Consider the following 22,505-nt stretch of genomic DNA (forward strand, 5'->3'; position numbering starts at 1 on the left):
AAGTTAAAAAAAAAGGAAATACTATTAAATCTGAGTGAAAATAAGCATATACACCAAGCTGTTAACTCCTTTTCTTCACTCTGGAAAAGAAGATTAAAACAGTGCATAGAAGTAATAATCCCAGGAAGGCAGTTGGTACATGGAGAATACAGTGGATTTTAGCAAGAGATTGTATGGCTCTTTTTTGAATGAAAGACAGGCAGTGTGTGTGATAGGCTGAACAAGGTATCCTGGACTAGAACAGTGGCACTGTGGAGTGCAGAGGGTTTTGTGCAGTGTAGGAAGATTATGTAAGAACTTATTATGAGAGCAGAGGGGTTAAACTCATTTATGGTACATTCTCTAACCTAGGCATGAAAAAAATCTTGATTATTTGAGAGCCTGTGAACTTCCCCTCTCTCATCCAACTAACTGGTGTCTTGTGTCTACAATTATTTCCATCTCTTTACAGTCATGTTGGCAAAAGGTAGCAGAAGCTGTTTTATAATCTGTAGAAAGAAAACAGTTATACCCTTAGCAGTCCTTACCCCAACCAACACTTTGGTAAGATAACTTCATATAGGGTTTCAAGCTATGCAAACATTATAAAATAAAGAAACAGTGAAGAGAAAGGCTGAGAAAGAAAACTCAACCACAACCAAAACATCAGTCTATTACCAACATTAACCTCAAAAAACAGCACGTACCAGCTACTAGGAAGAAAATTATTCCACCTGAAACCAGGACATTTCTTTTAAAATTACCAAATACTCTTTGGAACTACTTCACAGAATAGATTTTTCCATAATGCATATATATAGAAGGGAAGTATAATATACACAGTCTTGCCATGTTGTCCCAGGATAACATTTATAACACTTGAATTTTGGTGGGATTTTTTTTAATATCTGAAACAAAGAAAAACTCCACACAAATTGAGAATACTCTGCAAGTAATAATTTGTTTGGCAAAACAATCAGCAAAAGAGATGAGAACATCTTAGTATTAAAGTACATCATTAAAAACTAACAAATATCTGCCTTACATTTATATTTTTTGTTCTCTATACCAAGAACTACTATTAAAATTAGACTCCTCTTCAATAACAAAAAAACCCTGTTCAGTAAAAACATCCTGCTAAAGAATTCCTGCCTATTACAAAAGATTACTGATGAGTCATTAACTAATCAATACTAACATACTCCCAGGGTGGAAATAAGTGTCTGCAGATACATATGCTCCCTCCAGGCCCGTAAATTTACTTCTGTTTATTCAGGAATAACAGAAGCAGCCAGAGCATTCATCAGGTTTACACGGTTTTTCCCAGAAATATCTCTGCATGCTCTTGACTTTCAGTTCTTTAATTGTGCATTTAAGAAGCTGGGAAATGTGAGATTAGTGAAGTCCTCCAATAAACATCCTTCTCCTCTACTGTTCACTTGCCCAGTGTTTGTCAGGTACTCTTCAGAATATTTACTTGCAGATTTCCTCAGCTTTTATTATTTTGAGATGTTTATTTAATGATCTATTATTTTGAGAGTATTAAGCACATGCAGGATATATTTTTGTAAGGTACACACAGAAAAATAAAATGTAATTGATGAATTACTGCCCATTTCCATCCCTGCCACCTTTCAGTTCTGGCACAATCACCTTAGGGGCCACTATGTAAATGAAGCATCACAAATAGCTCTTTTAGGATTTTTGGGGTTTGTTTGGTTTGTTGTGTTTGGTTTTTTTTACTAAGCTTTTTGTTGTTATTTTGGTTTGGGTTTATCTTTTTAAAATATAATTCCTAAGATAAACCCACAAACACATCTGTTTGTACTAACATTGCTTTTGGCAGCTCAGCTGCCTCTCAAGAGATTAAAAAATTAGTGTTTTGAATTAACACATCTAAGACTTCTGCATCTTGAAAGTGTGACCTGACTTAAGAGTGAGAGAGGGACAAAAGACAACCTCTATGTTGGGCTCCTGCATGCAAAGCAGAAATTATATATGTGATTGTATCTTGTCACTTACTATACTGTAATTATATTTGCTCTAGGAATTTAAAAATAAATAAGTAAATAAAATTTAATCTCAAGTTTAGCCCAAGATAATATAGAAAAGCCTTTCCTGCATAACCACATAAAATTTCTGGTCTCATTTCAGCTATACTGGATTTCCAATTTTCCTTGGACCAAATGCAGATTCATTGGAAGCCTATTCAAAAAGTTCCATGTACATAGGTGGTTTTTGTTCAATAAAACAAAAGTCAGTTCTGTTTCTAATTATACCTACGAAAAAACGGTAATTTCTTACCTGCAAGTTTAATTTCTCCAAATCCAGAAAATGCCAGTCCATTTGGCAATTTGCCCTCCTACCAGCAGATGAAGACAGGAAATAAACCAAACAGACTAATTCCCTAAGAAAGGGAATTACATCAGATGAGTGTTCCAGTTCAAGAACTACCTGAGTAGTGAAAAGTAAAAGTGAAAATAAAAGCTTAAAAAAAAATAAAAACATTCACATAAGAACAAGCTTTAAAAACCTTTATTTAGGACAGGAAATATGGAATGCAAACTCAAATTGATAGCATACATGAATATAACTAAAATATGTAAAAGCAACTCCAAAATAAAAAGGGAGCTCCCAAGCTGTCAGTACTGTAGCACAGCAGTGAGCTGTCTGGACTGGTATGTCATTGGACTTTGAGAAATTAGATCAGCAGGTATGAAAACAAGTTACTTACCAGTAGATTTTGATACTGCAGTACAGCACCTCTCTCAGATTTGTGCCCTGTACACTGACACACCATTCCCCAAACTAGATGCCACAGCAGTTAGATGCCAGCAGACTTTCTAAAGGCAGTTGCTGCAGTGAAAAAAAAAGCAGGAATGTCCTACTGCAACACATTTTCTTATTCTGACTGACCAACAGATCTTTGTGTGTCGCAGCAATGGCTCTACTTGTGCCACAGAACAGACATCCTTGAAGCTTCTTCAGCATTTTTAATCCTCCCTTATTGTCTCTTAGAGAGATCTTGAACTATATCCTAACACAATTAGTTATCAATTTTATACAGCCTTCGATTTTCTTGACCTTTGGATAACTTGAGGAAGTTTATACTGTCAGAAATACTAGCAACTGGACTCCTGAGTTCTAGTCTAACTGCAGTGGAGACTTTGTTTCTGAACACAGACATCCAGAATGAATCAAAATATACCATAATATGTTAACTTTGCATATGCTCACTAGAACAGCACTGCAGCATGTGACTGACACTCTTCGTGTCTGTGGACAAATAACTAGCCCTGATTCTCTGGAGCAGGATAGCAGACACAACACAACCAGTTTTCCAAGATAGTAGATCTTGACAGAAAACAAGAATACTGAATTTGATCAGCAACCAAACTAATGAAAAAATAAAGAGCAGATTTAACGTCAGATCTTCAGCTATCAGATCATCTCTGCTGGGAAATGGAGGACCCTTAGCAAACATGCTTTTCTTTGACAGATTGTCCAATTTGCCTTCTGTAAATATCCTCTCAAACTCAGTTTGTCATTTAAGGATTCTTCTTCCCTTACGTCAGTGATGTAAATACAACATATCTGTTTATAGCTGAATTCCTTTTAAAAAAACATTTCTACAAGGAAAAGAAAAAAATATATCAAGAAAAAATAAATCAAGATCTTTTTTTCTTAATGGATCAGGAAAACTAGTACTCTCAGTAACTTTTTTGTCATTTTAACTTGATTCCTTTGAATTCAGTAAAAACAGAAGAGACAACTGCAAAATGGTTAAGTAACTTTGGGCTGACTGAATGACCACTTTTTCTTTAAAATTCCACTATCATATTAAGCCAGCAAGAATTTCAGGAGAAATATCCAACAGGGTAATTGAGAGATTAACCTTCTACATATATAGGCAAGTATTTGCCAAAACTAGCATATATAAGCTCTTTCAGAATGCCATGGTTTTAATTACAAACAATCAATTAAAATACTAGCAGCAAGCCTTGAGTAATGTAAGTCCTTCTTGGCAGTTGAAAGTGAATTAACAGAGCTGCCAAACTATGCAAACAGTAAGGCAGAGCTTCAAAATCTTAGAAATTACAGAATAAAAGAAGAGGAGGGCAAAAGTCTGATCCAAGGACAAAGGGGTAGGAAAAAAAACCCAAACAAAAATCCACAATCAGAGAGTAACAGTAGAAATGGAGACATGGGAAGGGGTAAATGGAGGCAAAGAAAAATCTTTGCCAATCTAATTTGAGTTATAATTTGGATAACAACATAATGAAAGATTACAGTGTTAAGTGGTTGCATAAGAACATCTCAATGACCAACAGAAAACACCTGTTGATATCTCAACCCCTTGCTAGCCAAAACAGGACAGCAGCTAATGAAAGCTTCCTGCTCAGGAATCAGGGAGCACATGGATTGTATCTTGGTTATAATTTCAGGCATTTCACTTTATCTATTTAAAGTCTTTCTGGAACTCATTTAGACTGTGCTTTATTTTAACAAAATACTGAAGAAACACAAGACACAAAGTTAAAACTGGAAAAACAAGTTGTAACCTAAATTTACAAACACCATCTAATTTTAAAAACCTCTCACATTTTTGCAATCATGCACACTGATCTGTAACTCACCTTTTTTTGAACAAACTATTTGTATTTTAGAGAAACTTTGAATTTTGTTGTGAAAGTATAAAAAAAATTTGCTAATCTTTTTTTACCAGATGAAGCTTAACTCCTGATCTGATTTATTTAAACCAGTAAGCCCAGTAAAATAAATCTGAAGTTTAGGATAATTTAAATATGAATGTATTTTGTCTGATGAATCACAGGGATACTCCTTCAGTATATCAATGATAAAGTCATCCCTGCAAATACAGAGCTAGCCTCTCCTCCCCATTTTAACTTGGCACTGTTCTTCCACCCTTAAAATAATGATGATTTTTTACTATTTGTCATTTAAAGCCCATTTAGTTTGGTGTTGAACTTCACGTAACTTGCATTAAATATATTAGAAAAAATTAAATTCCATTCAACTTTTCTCATTTATGTATAAGCAATATGAAATATTTTCCCATCAGTATCTTCTGGAATACAGAAACAAATGTACAGTATATGAGTATGAAGAAATGAAGCACAAAACCCTGTGATTCTGAGAAACAAATAGTAATGCAAGGTTATTTATCTAAACAGAAAAAGCACAAAGATCAAACTCAGGCTCTGATTGCAATGCAGCAGTTAATGATTATGCACCATGATTGACTTACCACAATTTTTGCCCTCCATTTGCAGCATCAAGTTATTCAAATTCTTTTATGAAAACAAAGCCTCAGGTTCACCTGAGGTTCCAGGCACAAGATAATTCTCTTTGTGGAATTAGAAGAGGAAGACACTGATGTCTGCTGTATTGCTATAGCAAAGCAAGTATTCTTTTTCTGCTACAGTTCAGGTATATTAACAGAGGAAGAAACTCACAATCCACACAATATGCTTTCCTACCATGAATGCACATCATTTGAAACTGCACTGTACTTAGGCTTTCAGAGGCTCAATACTTGTTATTATTATTTTGAAAGGCCTTATTTTTCTCTGTTCCCAATCTTTTAATTCTACATTGGACAAATATTCTGGAATTTGGAATGCATAAGATGCTCATGTCCAATTAACTTATTTAAAGCTTTCTTGCTTGGTACTTCTGTGCAATGCCTTTATCCATAGAAGTGAAGCTATGGGAGAAGAGAAAAAAGATGCCACTATAAAAACAGATTTAATGTTACACATTAGACTCCTAGAAGGGGACACACTGTCATGCTAATGTCATTAAGTATGCCAAATGGTGAAAGAAAAGTCCCTATGGGTCTCTAACCAACCAACAGGAGTGCAGAGGAGAAGGGAGCAGAAAGTATACTCCTTACAAAAGTATTTTTCATTTTGGAGTCAGAAAACATCTTGCTGTAAATATTCCAACATAACCTTGAAGACACCAGTAGTTTCAAAAGCTTTAAACTTTTTTTAGAATGTTTATTTTAAAATAAACCTTTTAACCCTCTTTTTTAACAGTTCAGAATGAGATATTAAAATATGAGAGTTTAAAAATAAATGCCTCCCCATCTACTGAATCTTGTAGAGTAAGCCCTTTCCTTCAGGCTGCTATCAACCCTGAAACTTTTGGCTTCCACTTGCACACTAAACCCACATGGATTCTGAGAATAGAATAATCACGTTGGAGGCTTGATTGCAAATTGTGTAATTGTGCATAGTTCTGTACCCTGCCCTGTATGTTCCTCTGAATTGCAGGAGTCTCTCTGTCTATGTCCTACGCCCAGCCAAACTTTTCCTGGTTGTATTTGCAGAAAAGGAAACACCCACGTCTTCTTGGGTTTCCACCTCACTAAAAACAGAACTTCCCTTCTTGCTTCTCAACTCACACCCTTGTAAAACAGAATGGGATTACAATATTGCAGCAAACCTGAGAAGAAAAAATTACACAAAAACAGAATTCAAAACACTGCCTAAACAAAAGTTTTGACATCTCTCAGAATATGTAATTTTTTTTCTATGCTGTAAAAAAAAAAAACCCCAAACACACACAGACAAGTTGAAAAAAGAAGGACCTGAAAATCAACCAGACTGCAACGCTAAGGATTTCAAACTGCTGCTCAGACTTAAGGGAGAAGCAGAGGACTGACAGGAAGCATCACAAATAAAAGCATGGCTAATGTGAATTAGGGTTTGATACCAGGATCCATGAAAGCTTTAAAAGAAAAAGATTAGCAGTCTCAGTTTTCACATTCTAGGAAAGAAACCTGCTAAGATCAAAGATTAAATTTTCATCTTCAAGTTCCTTTCAGTGAGGAAATAAAGCAGCTGCAACGAATTGGATTTACTGTATTTAAGCAGTTTAGAAATTCAGTTTCTTTGAAAAAAGAAAAAGTCTTAAAAAAGGACTATCTGAAATGAAGGCAAGAGGGCTAAAAGAAATTGATCCAGCTTTCCTGTTTCTCCAGATGGTTTAGGTTTTGAGCTAGGATTACAAAGCCGGACTACCCACAATAATTTTTACTCACAAGGAGACACAAAACACAAGCTAAATTTCAAAGCCTTTGCTCAGACCCTCCTGCTTCCATTTCCTTGGAGAAGCTTTGCTTTGCTTTGTATAGCTGATAGCACAGCTATAGCCTACATCCTCTACAGCTTTGTGCCTTCCTCTCTGACCCTCCCCTGCCTGCTCACAGGCAGAGAATTGTGGCAGCAGGCTGCAGACTCCAGAGCATTTACAAATAGCATCCTGACAAAGTGAGGACAAGCAGAGATACTATTTTCACAAGCCAGCTTTTTAACCAAATGAGGCATGACCATTCATTGAAAAGGAATCTTTGCTACAGAGAATACAGTGTATCTTCCTTCATAGTCCACAATAGACCTGGTAGGACACGGTGTGTTTGAAGCAGAAGCTGATTTTGCCTGGAGTTAAACAATTCTGAACTTACTCTGTATGCTGCTCAGAGAACTGGCACGCAACCTTCAGGTGCTGCTGGGAATGAGCTGATGGACCTTTCTGAAAGACAAGGAGCATTACCTGAGCTCCACACACAGCTAACAGGGAAAAAAGTGTGGACAGAGCACTCCAGCAGGCAATGCCTGGAAAAGAGGGAAGCGTGGCAGGCTGTGCACACCTCAGGAGTGAAGGCACACACAGCACATGGACTGCAATTAAAGAGTATCACTGAAAAAATCCCAGCTGCTCAGGGTTGCAGGTACACTGTCATTTCCTGTCTTTACAAAGATATCTATATTATTCAGACAGAAAATGCAATATTTCTGGATATTAAAATACTAAGTATTATTAATATAATAAAATGTTAAGCTACATTAAGATATTAAGAATGGAGGAAAAGCACAGTTTGAACCTTGAAAAGGCTAATTTTGAAGGAACTGCCAGATAAATTAAACCTATCTTTAAGATTTGACAACACATGAAAAAAATTCTTAGTTATACAGTCAAGCTTAATTCAAAATAAGATGTGAGTGTCCCTACAATTAAATTTGATGCTTATCTGTGCCTTAACCAGTAATAGAATTCCAAACATGGAAGACTGTTTTTTGTCCCCCCCAACTTTTCTTCCCACCACAAAATGCCACATCAAGATGGGGATCCAGGAAGAAACAGTAGAGGAAGATAAAAAGCAGAGTGGTATAAAATATAGCATAGTCATTTAAGTCACAAAATAAATTTCACATAAATGTGATAAAATTATAAAAAAATTACACCAGTTGGGACAAAGGGGCTGTACCATCTTACACCAGGCACAACAACTTGAGAACCCGAAGAAATTCTTTAGGGGGAAATCTTTGGTGGCAAACATTACACAAATCACTGTTTTCATTTCAGCAAAAATCAAAGCAGAAGAAAAAACTTTTAAAGCATTTTGAGAGTTTTTCTGCTTTGCATACAATGCTTTCCTTTTTTCCTTTCACTTTGTTGAAGAAGATGTTCTATGTTAAATTAAACTGATCAACTTTTATAATATCAGTGAAATCAATTTTTATAACATCAGTGAATCAATATACAGGAAATGAACCCATCAGGAAATTGATGGAATCTTGCTCATAATCACACATGAATATTTAACATACATAAATATCAATTTCAGATGCAGAATCTGAACTTTAAAGTAACAGATGCAGAGTTTTTCATAACAGAGGTAGTGTGTTAATCAAAAGAAAGACTAAGAATCACCCTAAGGAGGAAAAAAGCCTGTTTAAGCTGAGCTAAAGAGTTTTAATGCAAGGATACTGTGGGCCAATGGTTTCAGATTTTGCCCAGTCACATCTTTACCTGAGCTAACTAGTCCTTCAAGGCAGTGGTCTCAAAGTGAGATGCAAAAGCTAATCCTTTGGGGTACTGGAAAAAAACCCTTTTTGTACTGCTAATAAATTTTTTAAAATGTAACATTTTGTTTATTTCATCTTTATCTTATACTCTTCAATTTCTATTTTTGCATGTTTAAGAATGGAAATAATATATTAGCACAAGACTATATATAATGTATAAATAATTATACCTACATTGTGGAGGTGCTTATTTTTTTACTGATAGAGTGTGCAATCAAATGTCTCTGTGCTTCCAGAGACAATCAACATTTCTTTGCAGAAACACAGAGGAGGAAACAATGTCTGCCTCTGTACATTTTGAATACTCCAGGATGCAGTTCCTTGATGATTTGGGTATTTTGTAATTTGAATATTACAGAATTCAAACTATTTTCTTCATCTAGACATGCCATGGATCACAGGCTTCTCCTGGCTGTCCTCCTGTGAGCTGTTATTTTCAAGCACTTAAGACCTGTTAATTTTACGTACTTTAGAACTGCCTCACCCTCACTGTAAAAATACCCTATTCTTAGAGAAGAGTGGAGCCAAAAGCTCTGTTCTGTAGTGTTGAACTGCAGCTAACCCTAGGAAAAAACACATGACAGTGATGATATCTGAAGAAACAAATGGAGGCTCTGAGTGGCTCATCATTATTACAATTCACATAATTGAAATGCCTCCTGAACACTGATGGCTGGGGGAATAAACCACCTCTCCAGGAAGCCTGTTCCAGTGTTTGACCTCCCTCTGGGTAAAGAGATGTTTCCCAATGTCCAATCTGAAACTTCTTCCTGATGAGCTTTGTATTAGCTTAAATGTGCTGAACTGATAATCAGGATAATCTGCTGCAGATTCATTTTTCCAACTTGATTTGCCATCAGACACCTTCCAACAAAGTAAGAGGTACAATCCCTAGATGGGTGGGCATATTGCTAAGAAATTCAATTAAGCTGAGAGACACAAAAAAAAGTTACTCTTTTGTGAATAAATAATTGATAAATTTTCAGCTTCACCGTTGTCTAGATATTAGTATTCATGAGATCTGTAAAAAGGTTTTTAACTAAATTGGAAACTATGTTGTTCATTGTAGTTTGAATATTCAAGTGTGTAAGACAAAGATAAGAATATTGAAAATTGCAGAACATGAAGCATAGCAGCTGTAAAAAAAAATTCCTTCCAACTTTTTCTGACCTCCTATTCCCATATTTATTTCATGCTTTGCAGCAAACCCCCTTAGCAAACATGCATACAGAAAAGTTTCTCTGTAAGAAATCTAATTTTTAACTGAAGGCCTTGTTGATCTGTTGATCCTGGGTTAACTGGTTTCCAAGTCAGCAACAGCCTATACTGTCAAGTAAGTCAGATCTCTACTCCTTACCTTACATTTCTTTTTTTGGTGGGGGAAGGCAGAAGTATATATATATATAGACTCAGATTCTGTCAAGTCCACCAACAAGATACATTAAAAAAATTTGTTTTGCATATCTGTGAAATGCAATTTTGGAAACCTCAACAAAACCTTACTCAACTAAAGTTTGAAGTCATAGATCTTGCTACCTTAAGAACAGCAGCCAGTAGAAGAGCATCATTAAAAAGAAAGTATAGAATGTTTATTTATAATAGTTTCAATTACACAGCAAACAATCCTAAACCAGATCTCAAAGTGTTTTACAAACAGTAATGCAGTATGCCTTGGGTGGAATAGTCCCAAACTTGCTCTTATCTGCTGATGAAGAACTCAGATTACAGCATACATTCACTGCTTCAAAATGCTAGCAGAGCAAAACACTAACTTTTGGTATTACTTTAACATCTTTCTAAAATGGCTGGGCCATAAAAAGCGATTGGCCAAAACTCATGCCTCATTACAGACACATTACTGATACATCACATTCTGCTGCCAGGTCACCTTTAGTCAGAATAAAAAACCCAACACAAATACCAAATATGATTAAAATAAGTTAATTATGACTGATGTTGAACATTCAAAACCTGCTAGGAATATTTTTTCCCCTCCCTCACCTGACCGGCATGCTACACTCACAGCAATAAAAATGTAAAATTATACTGCTCTAGAAATCTAGTGTAGCTCAGACTCCTGACTGCAGTGTCTCACAAACAGATATACAAAAATACTGTCAAGACACAAAAGCGATTATTTCACAATTTGAGCCTTTACATAACGAAGCCATCACACAAAATCAAACCTGAATGACCGAGATCTTCACAACAGTCTGACTACATATATCTCAGCTAAAATTTCACAGCAGGTATGAACATTCAAAATTTACAGTATCACAGTAAGTTTAAATGAGTTCACACCTTCCCTCATCTCCTCCAAACAACCAGGGATGCCAAAGCAGTATAACATGAATCAGTAGGCATATCAGTAAGTTCAAAGAAGAACTCAAGAACAGGTATCTCTCAAAACCTTACAGTCAGTCAGAGGGAAAAAAAAGAAACTTGGAAAAACATCTTTTTTTCTTACTCAGCTCCACATTTGGCCTAAATTAAATGCCAATTCTGTATTCCTGAACATTTTCATAAAATCCATTTCAAGCACTGGAAATAAAATGATCATGAGAGAGAGAGCAGCAGGGAAAAAAAAGTTTTGCTTACAAGCTTGAAGTACTTTACTTCATAGAAAAGACCGTTTTGGATGGTGTCTTCATATATTCTCTTTATTATAGATTGTCTCAAAGATCTCAGATGGCTGCCATGCTACTCCAGGGCTGAGACAGTTATAAATTAATCCAGATTTAAGGCAAAATAACTTGAATAAGTTCTGTTCCTATGAACAGAACATTCAACTGCTGCAGGTGCACCCTATGGCAGTTTCATGGCAACCCATCACCAGACAGTGATGCTTCCATCTACCTAGGTCTTCAAACACAGAATTCCACCATGGTTTGGGTTGGGAGGGACCTTAAAGCTCTTCTTGTTCCAACACCCTGCCATGGGCAGGGACACATTCCACCAGACAAGGCTGCTCAGAGACTCATCCAACATGGGAATGTCTCTGCAAAAGGAGAGTACCTCCCCATACAACAGACAGGGCTGAGAGGATAAACTGTTTAATAATCATAAGATACTCAAATATTTATTATACTAGAAATCACATATGCTATTAATAAAAAATACGCCGCCTTCTGTTTTAGCATTTTGCCTTGCATTGAAGAAAGTGTGATAGTGAACGGTTTTGCCAGTTTGAATAGTTTTAGGACTAACAGATGAAATTCTACTGTGTCTGAGATATCACAAATAAATTAAAATCTAACCAAAGAAAATAAATATTTTTTTATTATCTCTTGTCTAACTTTTAAAAAATCATCTTCAAAAGGTAGCTGTTTTCAATACTTTTAGGGGTAGCCTTAAAACTGGAAGTAATAAAATATAAAGAACATTTTATAAAAACATGTAAAAATGTAAGCAAGTTTACTGTAAGCTATTTCAGATTTTTAAAAAAATTCTTATTTAACCTCAGAATTATTCTGTTTTGCACTACTGCAGTTTGCAGGGAGCCATTCCCAAATTTAAGACTTGTCAGGAAAAAAAAAAGCTAAAATACATCAATTTCTTTAAGAAGTTGACTCATTTCCACAGGATCAGAAACTCTACATATTGTATAGTTATATAACTTAAATAAAGTAATACTGCTCTAGCAATGCTTCCCCATTATGCTAACTTACAACTGGTCTTGCAGTTCCACAATGATATATTCCAGCTGCTCCTTCTCCATTTTATGGGCTAGATCCATATCTTCAATTCTTTGTAACAGCAGTTTATTCTGTGAGACAGATTCAGACAGCTGGTTTTCTCTGAGTCGCACCAATTCTTCAAGATAACCCTGAAAATGTAAGTTATTAGAAAACTTTAAAGAACACATTCTCAAAACCACTTTCAATTATGCATGTTCATATTTTTTGGTTTATGACATATATGATCTTACTTTGGGTTTGTTGTAGGGTTTTTTAATTATTCCTTTTTAAACAGACAAGCAAATTGACTATAGATTAATTTGAGATTTCCTAATAGGTAAAAGGAGAATCACATATTTGTTTATATTCTTGCAGAGGAGTAGAAAAATGGATGAAAAAATGAGACAGAAAAGCCACCAGCATGAAACACTAATTCATGTTTCAAAAACAGTTGTCACGAGTACAAGAAAAATATCTTAATTCTAGAACTGAGCAGGTGCAGGATGATAATACACAAGGGTAACAGCAGAATATAGCTACGTGGATCTTTATAGCTAATTAAAGGGATCCAGAATTACTATGAATAAAATATCCAGTGTTATTTTAAAGTTTCTTTGAACTTTTGAATCACATATTAAAATGACAAAGAAGGTTCCAGCATGTCAGATGTTAGTAACTCAGAAACCCTCAATTAAAACCAGATACAGTAAGTCTACTCTACATAAAATTGTGCACATTCCTTGAAACCTGTGGAAAAATGTGCAACTGTTTTATTTGTGCCTACATTTTAAAAAAGGTATTAAAAATAAGGTAGTTTTCAGAGACACAGAATGGATGTATCTGTTCTCAACTCCTGTTGAGTTAAGAAAACAGGTTCACAGTAGCTGGTAAAATAAAACGCTACTAGTGTCATTCATCACCACAAAGACTGTCAAGGGTTTGAAGCATCCCTAGCATGAGAGGAAACAGAAGTAGCTGGGGCTGCTCAGGTCAGGGCTGAAGAGAAGAGGGTAAGGAAAAAGAATTATATCAATGTGCATCAGTGTTTAATGAGAGGGTATATGCACGATAGAATTCTAAGTGATAGCCAGTGAAAAGAGGCAATGAGCACAACCTGAACTACAAATATGTAGGAAACTATTCAAATATAGGAAAACTTTTCTTTCCTCTTTCCTTTTTTCCCCATTAAATGAGCACTGGGATGGGTTGTCCAGACAGGGTGGGGAATGTGTATCCCCAAGACATTCACAGTCTGAATGAAAAAGGCCTTGAGAAACCTGCTCTAGCCTACCTTCTTCTGAGCAGGGGAGTTGGACAATCTCCAGAGGTGCCATCTGACCACAATTATTATATTGGATATATTTATATTTGACAGGGACTTCTTAGTCTCAGTACAAGTTCCAAGGAATCTTGAGAGGCATATCTTTTCAATATGCCTAGTTCTGCCTCATCAAATATTACTGTTATCTTGACTAAGATATTCCCTAGTTCTAAGTAGCACTTCAAAAGTACTAAATGTGTTACAACATAACAAACTTCCTGCCTCTCAAAAACACAAACACCACAAAACAAAACAAAACAATCAAACCATTTTACAGAAACATTTTATACCTGAAGCACCAGTATCAGAAACATAATCCTATGTACAGCAAATACCTCTATCTATAATGACGCGGAGATGCACACCCCACCAGTAAAAGCATATAAAATTCCAGTACAAACAGTACACAAATAATTCAGGAGTTTATTATTCAAAAGTGAACAGCATAAACCATCCCAGAACAGGGAAGGGATAACTTCCACATAAATAACAAATGTGTCAAGTATGACTCATTGATCTGGACAAGACACAACTTGGAAAAGACAAAGTCATCATATTTCCAGAGTGGCCTGGGCAGGGCAGAAAAGAAGACACAGTTCCTAACTTTTTTTTAAAAAGAGCTAAGCACCATGAAATCAAACTCATAGGATCCAGATTCAAAAGACAGAATAGGAGGTAGCTTTTCACACAACAGATGGTAGATTCACAGAATGCTTTGCCAAAAAAAATTGTTTCAATGGTGAAATTTTACACGGAACTGAGGGGATATTTGACAAGTATTTGGAGGAGACATCTATCACAGGTTACTACACAGACAAACCTTTAAGCTTCAGGCAGCCCCTCAGCTGATATACATTGGCCAAGAGTGCATAAGAAGCAAAGTGGTGCACAATCATGTGCTTTGTGTTTATTCTTCCCTCCACTTCTGCTTTGGTCAGGTATCCAAGACAGGATAGTGGGATAACCAAAGAGTCTTGGTCAGTAGAATGTAGCTGATCCAAAAAAGCAATGCTAGGATTTAGCTTGCTAAAGTAACACCTGACCCTATCCTACCTCTCAAATGGCTCAGAGATCTTTATCTTAGCTGCAATCCAATTGCTTGCCACATTGTGACCTGGTGCTACTAATAACTGTATTAATAATATATTAATAACTATTAATAATATATAAATAACCATCATTAATAATAATAGCACACAAACTTGGGAGGCACAAAAAGAATTTACCACTGTTTGGGCAAAATGAATGACAATAGAGCAAAAGAAGGATCAATCAGACCTACTATATCAGTTACTAAAGATGTTATTTTCAACTTGGTCTTCTTGTCACAAAACCCCAGTTTTCCAACACACAGAATGTCAGAAAGCCCCTTTGTTCAAATAAAAAGTCTTTAATTAACTGGTCCTACTGCACTGAGTGTAACTCATTTGGTTGTGCAACTTATTGCTGTGAAAAAAGGGAAGGGAGAAAAACACTTGGGAAAGGAGCTCAATTGCATAGTCCATCTTAATGGTCATTTGTTCAAGTTGTAGTAGAACAGATGTGATACAGTTGAAGTGAATCATATAAAACTTGGCAGGTACATCCCAAATGAAAATTAGACAACAGAAAATTTTCTGACTGTAGGAAAAAAGTTATTTTGCTCCTGTAACTGCAAGTAGGCATTCCAAAGGAGGACAACCAGGAAAGTGTCAACAGCTGTCAGAGTAGGTACCATTTTGAAAATTGTTTAAATACACCAAAATTTCCAAAGATTTAGCCTAAAACTGAATTAAATTCACCCTTACATTAGTTACCTATAGAAGTTAGCAATTCATTAAGAGAATGTTACCAGAAATAACTTCCATGGAATGGGAATGGCTCTGGATCTTGGACTCATGAATAAACTAAAATCACCATTTGCTGTTACAACATTGACAACCTTTGTACTTATGCAGACAAAGGTTCCTAGTGATTCTGACTGTGGATGTGGGCTACAGGTTTCAGTACTTTTTCTAAAAATGTATGTCACAACTTTGATGGAGCATCCTTGGAAAGGAACCACTTAGAAAAATAAACAAGAAAACCACAAGAAAAATAAACATCCACCTATTTTGTTCTCTTAATGCTGCTCCAGAACTGACAACACTCTCCTCATGGTAGGGGAAAGTGTGTGTTCAAACTGATCCTATGTGTTCCTCTGGCAAGGATGGGAATTCCTTCTGATGGTTCAAGAGAAAGGTTTTCATTTATGTGTTTGAGGAGATCCTTTTGAAGAGCATATTTTGCTTTATAAAAGCAGGGAAAACTCCCTCTGTACCAGAGAGGGCCCCAGGAACACAAGTTCTTTCCATATGAAAAGTGATAAGATACTAGCTGAGAAGATTAGACAAGCAACCTGGATGCAACAGTTCAGGTCATATTTCGAAAACAGGAAGTTTAAGAGACCCAAAATACAAAAGCAATAATTGTATGCATAATTTTAAAAAAAAATTTAAAAATTATTAATTATCTTTTATCCCATAATAAATCTGACTCTTTCACTGTTACTTAGAAAAACTTTAGCTATATTCTTTCAAGTGCATTAGAATAAACCAATTTTGATTCTACCTATTCTGTATTCAGGGAAATAATTACACCTCCAGGCACCCTTGTGTTGTTCCAGCCCTTCATATGGTTAATTCAGAGTTTCACAAAAATCAAATTCTTACACTAGGAAAACAAAATACTAAATACTAAAACTAAATACTAAAAATACGAATAGAACTTATTTTAAAAAATGGAACCAGGTGTATTTTGGTTTTTTTCCTGACCAAGGCCTCCTTTCTTTCTCTGTGCACTACTTCTTTGGTGTGTATGAACAGTCTGCCCTCTTCTCTCTCTATTAGCTAATATGCATTGTAATTACTGTAGATGTAATATGCAGTTATGAAGAACTAACTACAACTACTAACTACTAACAGGTTTGGACATATATTTCACTTCACCTCTAACTTAATGTATGTTGGGTGGTAGATGGAAAACCTACCTTTGGTTTCTATAGTTATATTCAATATGCCACCTAAATTAAAATCCAACACAAACACATCCTTTCATGTTTTCCTTTCCCATTCTGCTTCAGTCAAGTTGTAAAAGTACCTGTTTTCTAAAAACCCACCTCAGTGACACTGAGAAGATAGTTTTGTCTTTCATCTCAATGGATTATTCTGCTGATCCTTTTTGTTTTGTTTAAGATTAAATTTTAAACTTTAACATTACTATCATCATAAAAGCCTTCAACTGCCAGTCTACCTACAACAATAAAAATCTGTGACTTCTAAGGAAGAGAAAATTCACGTGGACTTCAAGCTCACAACCTAACAGCATTAGAGATATGGTGTCTGTAACTCCAAGACTGGAAAAATAATCCAAAGCTTCTCCATTAGATTGTGAAATCTGATCTCTAAATTATTGCTATTCTCTTCCCCAACTCATCAAGCCTCTTTTCCCTCAAATCAGTGAGCAAAGGATTGCTCTTTTTGGATACTCTGAAGATCATAAAATTTAGGCCCACTTACATGGAGATAAACAATATCTAATAATATATTTTCCTGCCTTTATTTAGATGGATATGTCACTATTAGCTGGTGATGAGCTTTGGTTCCATAGTCCCCACACAAAACTAATCTTTTACCTTCTGTTCCAATGCAAGCCGGTACTTCTGTTCTACCCTTTTGCATTTGTTGTACCAACTGTTTTCATCTGTGATGAAAGGAGGACCAATGTTCTCTGGAGTACTGCCTTCACTGCCACTACTGCCCAGCGTTCTTAGCTCTTCTTCATCACTGCTGATACTGTCAGAACTGAAGAACCATATTTATTAGCCAAGTAAAAAGCTGTGCTTATAAAAACGCAAATTCTGGTCAAAATTAAAACATTGCATTTCTTAAAAACCTCTGGGAAAAAAAAAAGAAATGCTGGGATATGATGGATTACTAAACCCAACTTGTACTTCAAGCTTTTGTTTTTATAGCCACCTAAAAAATGGGCAAAAATTTGCTTGTGATCTTCGTCAAGTTATATAACTGTATGTGGGCTACTCTCCTAAACACAAAGGGTAAATGCATTACAATATGCTATCTAAGGAAGTGATGACTTAACCTGTTCTTCACAAATTCAGGGTAAAGAATAGTATCTAAAAATAGGTTTTGGGTTTTTTTGTTGTTTTTAAGCAGAAATCCAAAAAAGTGGTTGTCATTAGGTTAAATGAAGATAAACCAGAATGTATACCTATGTTTATAGCAAAGATCCTGTGCCTGTTACTTCACAGAATGTATCTCCCTACGTAGCAAGTAGACTCATTGTTAAAATATCTTCCTATCTTCCAGAATCAATGCATGCTAGAGAATGCAGACATTTGTCTCAAAAATAAGAATTTATTTTAGTCTACAAAAGACAGAGGGGATGTCATCAATGCATATAAAAATCTCAAAGGCAGGCAAAGAGGATGCTGCCAAGCTCTTTTCAGTGGTGCCCAGTGACAGGCTGAGGAGCAATGGCCACAAACTAAAACACACGAAGTTCCACCTGAACATGAAGTAGAACTTTACAGTGAGAGTGGCTAAGCACTGGCACAGGCTGTTCACGGAGGTTGTAGAGTGTCCCTCTCTGGGGACATTCCTGATCCAGGTGTCACCTGTGACAGGTGGCCCTGTCTTGGCAGGGGCTTGGACTGGATGATTTCCAAAGGTGCCTTCCAACCTAACAGTTCTGTGATTCTGATTTATCCCAGTAGCCCTTTGAAAATCTTCCCTTACAACTATATTTCCCCTACACTAACAGAATTTGCTAGATTTTTTAAAGTAGTGATTTCCATAACCCCATGATCCTGCCATGATACAAACTGAATCACAATTTGTCACTAACATGTAAGTTAATAAGAACTTCAAGAGAGTAACTAGGATGTCTCATGTTTAGTTGTACATTTTCAAGACTACTCCTAACCGCTTCTCTCATCTTGGTAAACCTAATAACAGAAAACATAGCATTAATTTCCATGCTTTTTGGTGATGTCAAATTGCTACTTGATTTATTAGATAGTGAGAATTGGTTTTATTATTAATCATAAGGCTGATCAGAGGAGCTAAATGGAGCTAAAAAGTCAGTTTACATAGTCACCAGCCACAACTTTCTGTTATGTGCTTATATTGCCTTTGTCATATATTACATTTATCACAGTATACATAATTTTTATTTATAAAATAACTACTTTTTACTTTTATGGCTAAGGCCTAAGGCCTAAGAGAAAGGACAGCTTGGTCTGGTGACCATCAAAGGAGATGCAGCATTTGTTTCCCACTGAACTGTTATTATTAATCAAGGAAACAAAATTAGCATGACTCATATTTCATGAGTCATGAAACAGTTCCAACAGTCTGAAAGAGCAAGGTGGCTGACTGTACAGGTTTGTACTTAGAGATAAATATAATTTTGCATATGAAATGAAAAATAAGAGGCCTAATAAAAAAATTGCCAATGAAATAAAATTTTAAACAGCAGAAAGTAAATTTTAAAGGCTAAAAAGTACCTTTGGGTGAACTTCAAGTACGGTGTGTAATCTATGACAGCTGGATAGCTTCCATCCAATCCCTCACCCTTCAGACAAAAGCTGATAAAACAGAGCAACAACAATAAGTTTATTACAAGAAAATTAAATGACAGTGACAGTTGAATATTACCAACCTGAAACTTCATTTTTTGTAATTTTTTGGTGCTATAAACCCTAATTTTTAAACATTCACTTTTATTCTTAATAATACAGAGAGATGGCAAGAGAATAACAGGAAAGCTAACTGAAGCAGCAGAAACAGAAGAGTTATGGACAAGCTTGGAATTTTCCCATTCTGCTAAGTAATTTTCTCAAAAATATTTCAGGGTCTTTCTCCTTTCAGACACTTACAGGTACTGAGGTGAAGGAAGCTGAGGAACATAAATTAATCTAAATTTTGGAAATTGTTCATAAATGGCTGTAGCTTTACAAACCTTTCATTTACACTGTATTGGGTTTTTTTCTGGAAATAAATTATTGCATTTCAACCATGTTTAATTATCACAGAAGTGACAAAATTATCATGCTTCCATAAGGCCCATACTCCTTGTTCCTCCTGTCTCTGTTATTGCTAAACAGATTCTAGGAAGTCACAGCTTTTGCTAACTGAATTGCAAAGTGGAATTTTTGACAATGCAGTAATTTAAGTGCTATTTGGGAAGTACATCTAAAGAACTGTTGGATTTCCACACCCACCCCCCCCCAAAAAAAAAAAAAGAAAAACAAAGAAAGTGAAAAAGCACCCCTCCAAGATCACAATTATGTAATTCCATATTGCTCTGAGGGGAGAAAAAAAATCAGATTATGTTCTCACATAAGCTTTCTCATCTCCAGCCCAATCTCGTATTTCCATTTCCACATAGATAAGCTAGTCAACATTTATGAGACACTGAACTGAAAAAAAATCTCATCTATAACATGCAAGGAACGGCAATGGCTTTTTAGCCATTCAAGTCACAATACTATAAGGGCTCTGCTCAGTGGTGCCAAGCAATAGGACAAGGGGCAAAGGGCAGAAACCAATGCACAGAAAATTCCACCTGAATATGAGGAAGAACTTCTTTACTGTGCAGGTGACCACACACTGGAACAGATTGTCCAGAGAGGGCATGGAATCCCTCACTGGAGATATTCAAGAACCATCTGGACACAATCCCGTGCCAGGTGCTCTAGGATAACCCTGCCTGAGCAGGGAGGTTGGATCAGACAGCCCACTGTGGTCCCTCCCTACTTGAAACACTCTGTGACATGTGGCACAATAAAAACGCTCCTGTAGTACTAAGCTCCCATTTGGCACAGAAAATTCTAAGACTCATAAAAGCTGGGTTGAAAAAACATAAATGTCTTCAAGAGCCAATCAGTAGTCTGAATACCATTAACAGGTTTCTTTATATTAGAAATCAGAGGACAAAGGAAGAATAACTACAGTCATACAACTAAGCTCTCACAGCCTAGTACGTACCACCCAGGCTTTTGAGAAACAAACACAGTCAATTGATGATTATTTATGAGAGGATTTACATAGTGCAGACCTAATCTTGCAATGCTTATTCATGTATAGCTGTAGTCCTTCCAAGTACAGGGCTAATACAGAAGCAGTTTAATTTCAGATTATGTAAAGCTTAAACTAATAAAATCTGGTAAGATTTGAATTTTGCTGTACACAAGGCTAGCACTCTAATCATCCTGCAGCACACTTCTGTTCTTCCAGAACATATTTCGAGGATGTAGTTAAGGCAATCTAATGACACAATGCTGGAAAAAAAAGCTATCCTGTGTTTTCAACCTTTCCCTCCCCATTTTTTCCAACTTTTTTTTTTTTTAAATGCAAACATGACATTCCCCTCCTTACAGTTGGCAGATAAGTTGGCACTTATCTGACTCCATGATGGTTCAGCAGCCATGAAAACCTGCATTTTTAGATTTTTAGGCTGTTTTCTTTTTTTTTCCTTTCCCCACCCAGTTGCAGTTCCACAGCCAGTTGAACTAAATAGTCTCTACCACCAGAAAGGGAAAACATTGCTCATTCCTTATTTGTTCCTTTTCTTCGCTAAGCATTGTTCTCCCGAAATCTCTGCCACTAATAGGATGCTTCTGTGAACCAAACTAGCTAACAACAAAAGAACTATCTGGTCCTCTAACTGGGGATGTTTTTTCATTCTTCAACAATTTAAGCTGGCTCACAGAAGGGTCCAACAAGCCTGGCACAGAGGCAAATAAACAGCAGTAAATCTCTGAAGGGCCTTTTGGCAATGCTCAATCATCCATTGCCATCCAATCAATGCATCCAGCAAGGCTACTATTCTGTTTTCTGGCAGTTTACCTCCTATATTGGTTTGTGACAAGCATTAAGGCTACTGCAAGGTAAATACTAACGTGAACTGACAGAAGAATGAAGCATTATCAGTCTCCTTTTCCTGCTACATTATGAAACTCTCTGCCAGTGGCTTTGCCCGAGGCTTAATTGGCCCAACCAGGCATACTAACAAGGTCTTGCACCAGCCAGGTTTTATCTTTTATAGGCACTGTAATCTTTATAAATTGTTGATGGGTTTTTTTAATATATATACATATATTCACACTGTGTTGGGTTTTTTTTTTATTATCTAGGGTATGCTTGCATCTTTGTTACCTCAAAAATACAGAATTAATCATATACGAAAGCCCACAAAAACCTGGCTAGAAATTGCAAAGGTCAATTGATGTAAGCAGTTCAGCTGCAGGTAATTTTAACATGATATTAAATTATCATTTGTAGCTTATGTTTTTCAAATTTAGAAGTGATCAATTTAAAGATTACTTTCTATATATGCAGTTACAATGCTGTCCTCAAGTACCAGGACATGATCAATTGCATAATCACACAGTTTTCCTTATAGTTGAAAAACAACTTTAAAAGATGTCACGTCTATAAGCTTCATTTAATAAATTTGAAATATCTTCTGCAATTATACTTCTGATTCCTTTTAGTATTTCGATACCTGAAAAAGCTACCCCATAATCATACAGTTATATAAACACATAACTTAGTTCTTATCTAGAAGAGCCATTCGAGAGCTCTCTCT

General features: G+C 36.0%; 1 protein-coding gene across 1 annotated transcript in view; it reads right to left on the reverse strand.

The window, feature by feature from the left end:
* Positions 1-22,505, reverse strand: part of RUNDC3B (RUN domain containing 3B) — a 51,402-nt gene that overhangs the window by 7,991 nt on the left and 20,906 nt on the right. The window contains exons 6-8 of the mRNA XM_063412792.1: positions 19,420-19,500; positions 17,527-17,695; positions 12,545-12,702 (exon numbers count right to left, since the gene is read on the reverse strand). Coding sequence (XP_063268862.1) covers positions 12,545-12,702; positions 17,527-17,695; positions 19,420-19,500 — 408 coding nt within the window. The remainder of the gene's footprint in view (positions 1-12,544; positions 12,703-17,526; positions 17,696-19,419; positions 19,501-22,505) is intronic.

Source organism: Prinia subflava, chromosome 1, assembly GCF_021018805.1.
Source record: "Prinia subflava isolate CZ2003 ecotype Zambia chromosome 1, Cam_Psub_1.2, whole genome shotgun sequence".
NCBI classification, from domain to species: domain Eukaryota; kingdom Metazoa; phylum Chordata; class Aves; order Passeriformes; family Cisticolidae; genus Prinia; species Prinia subflava.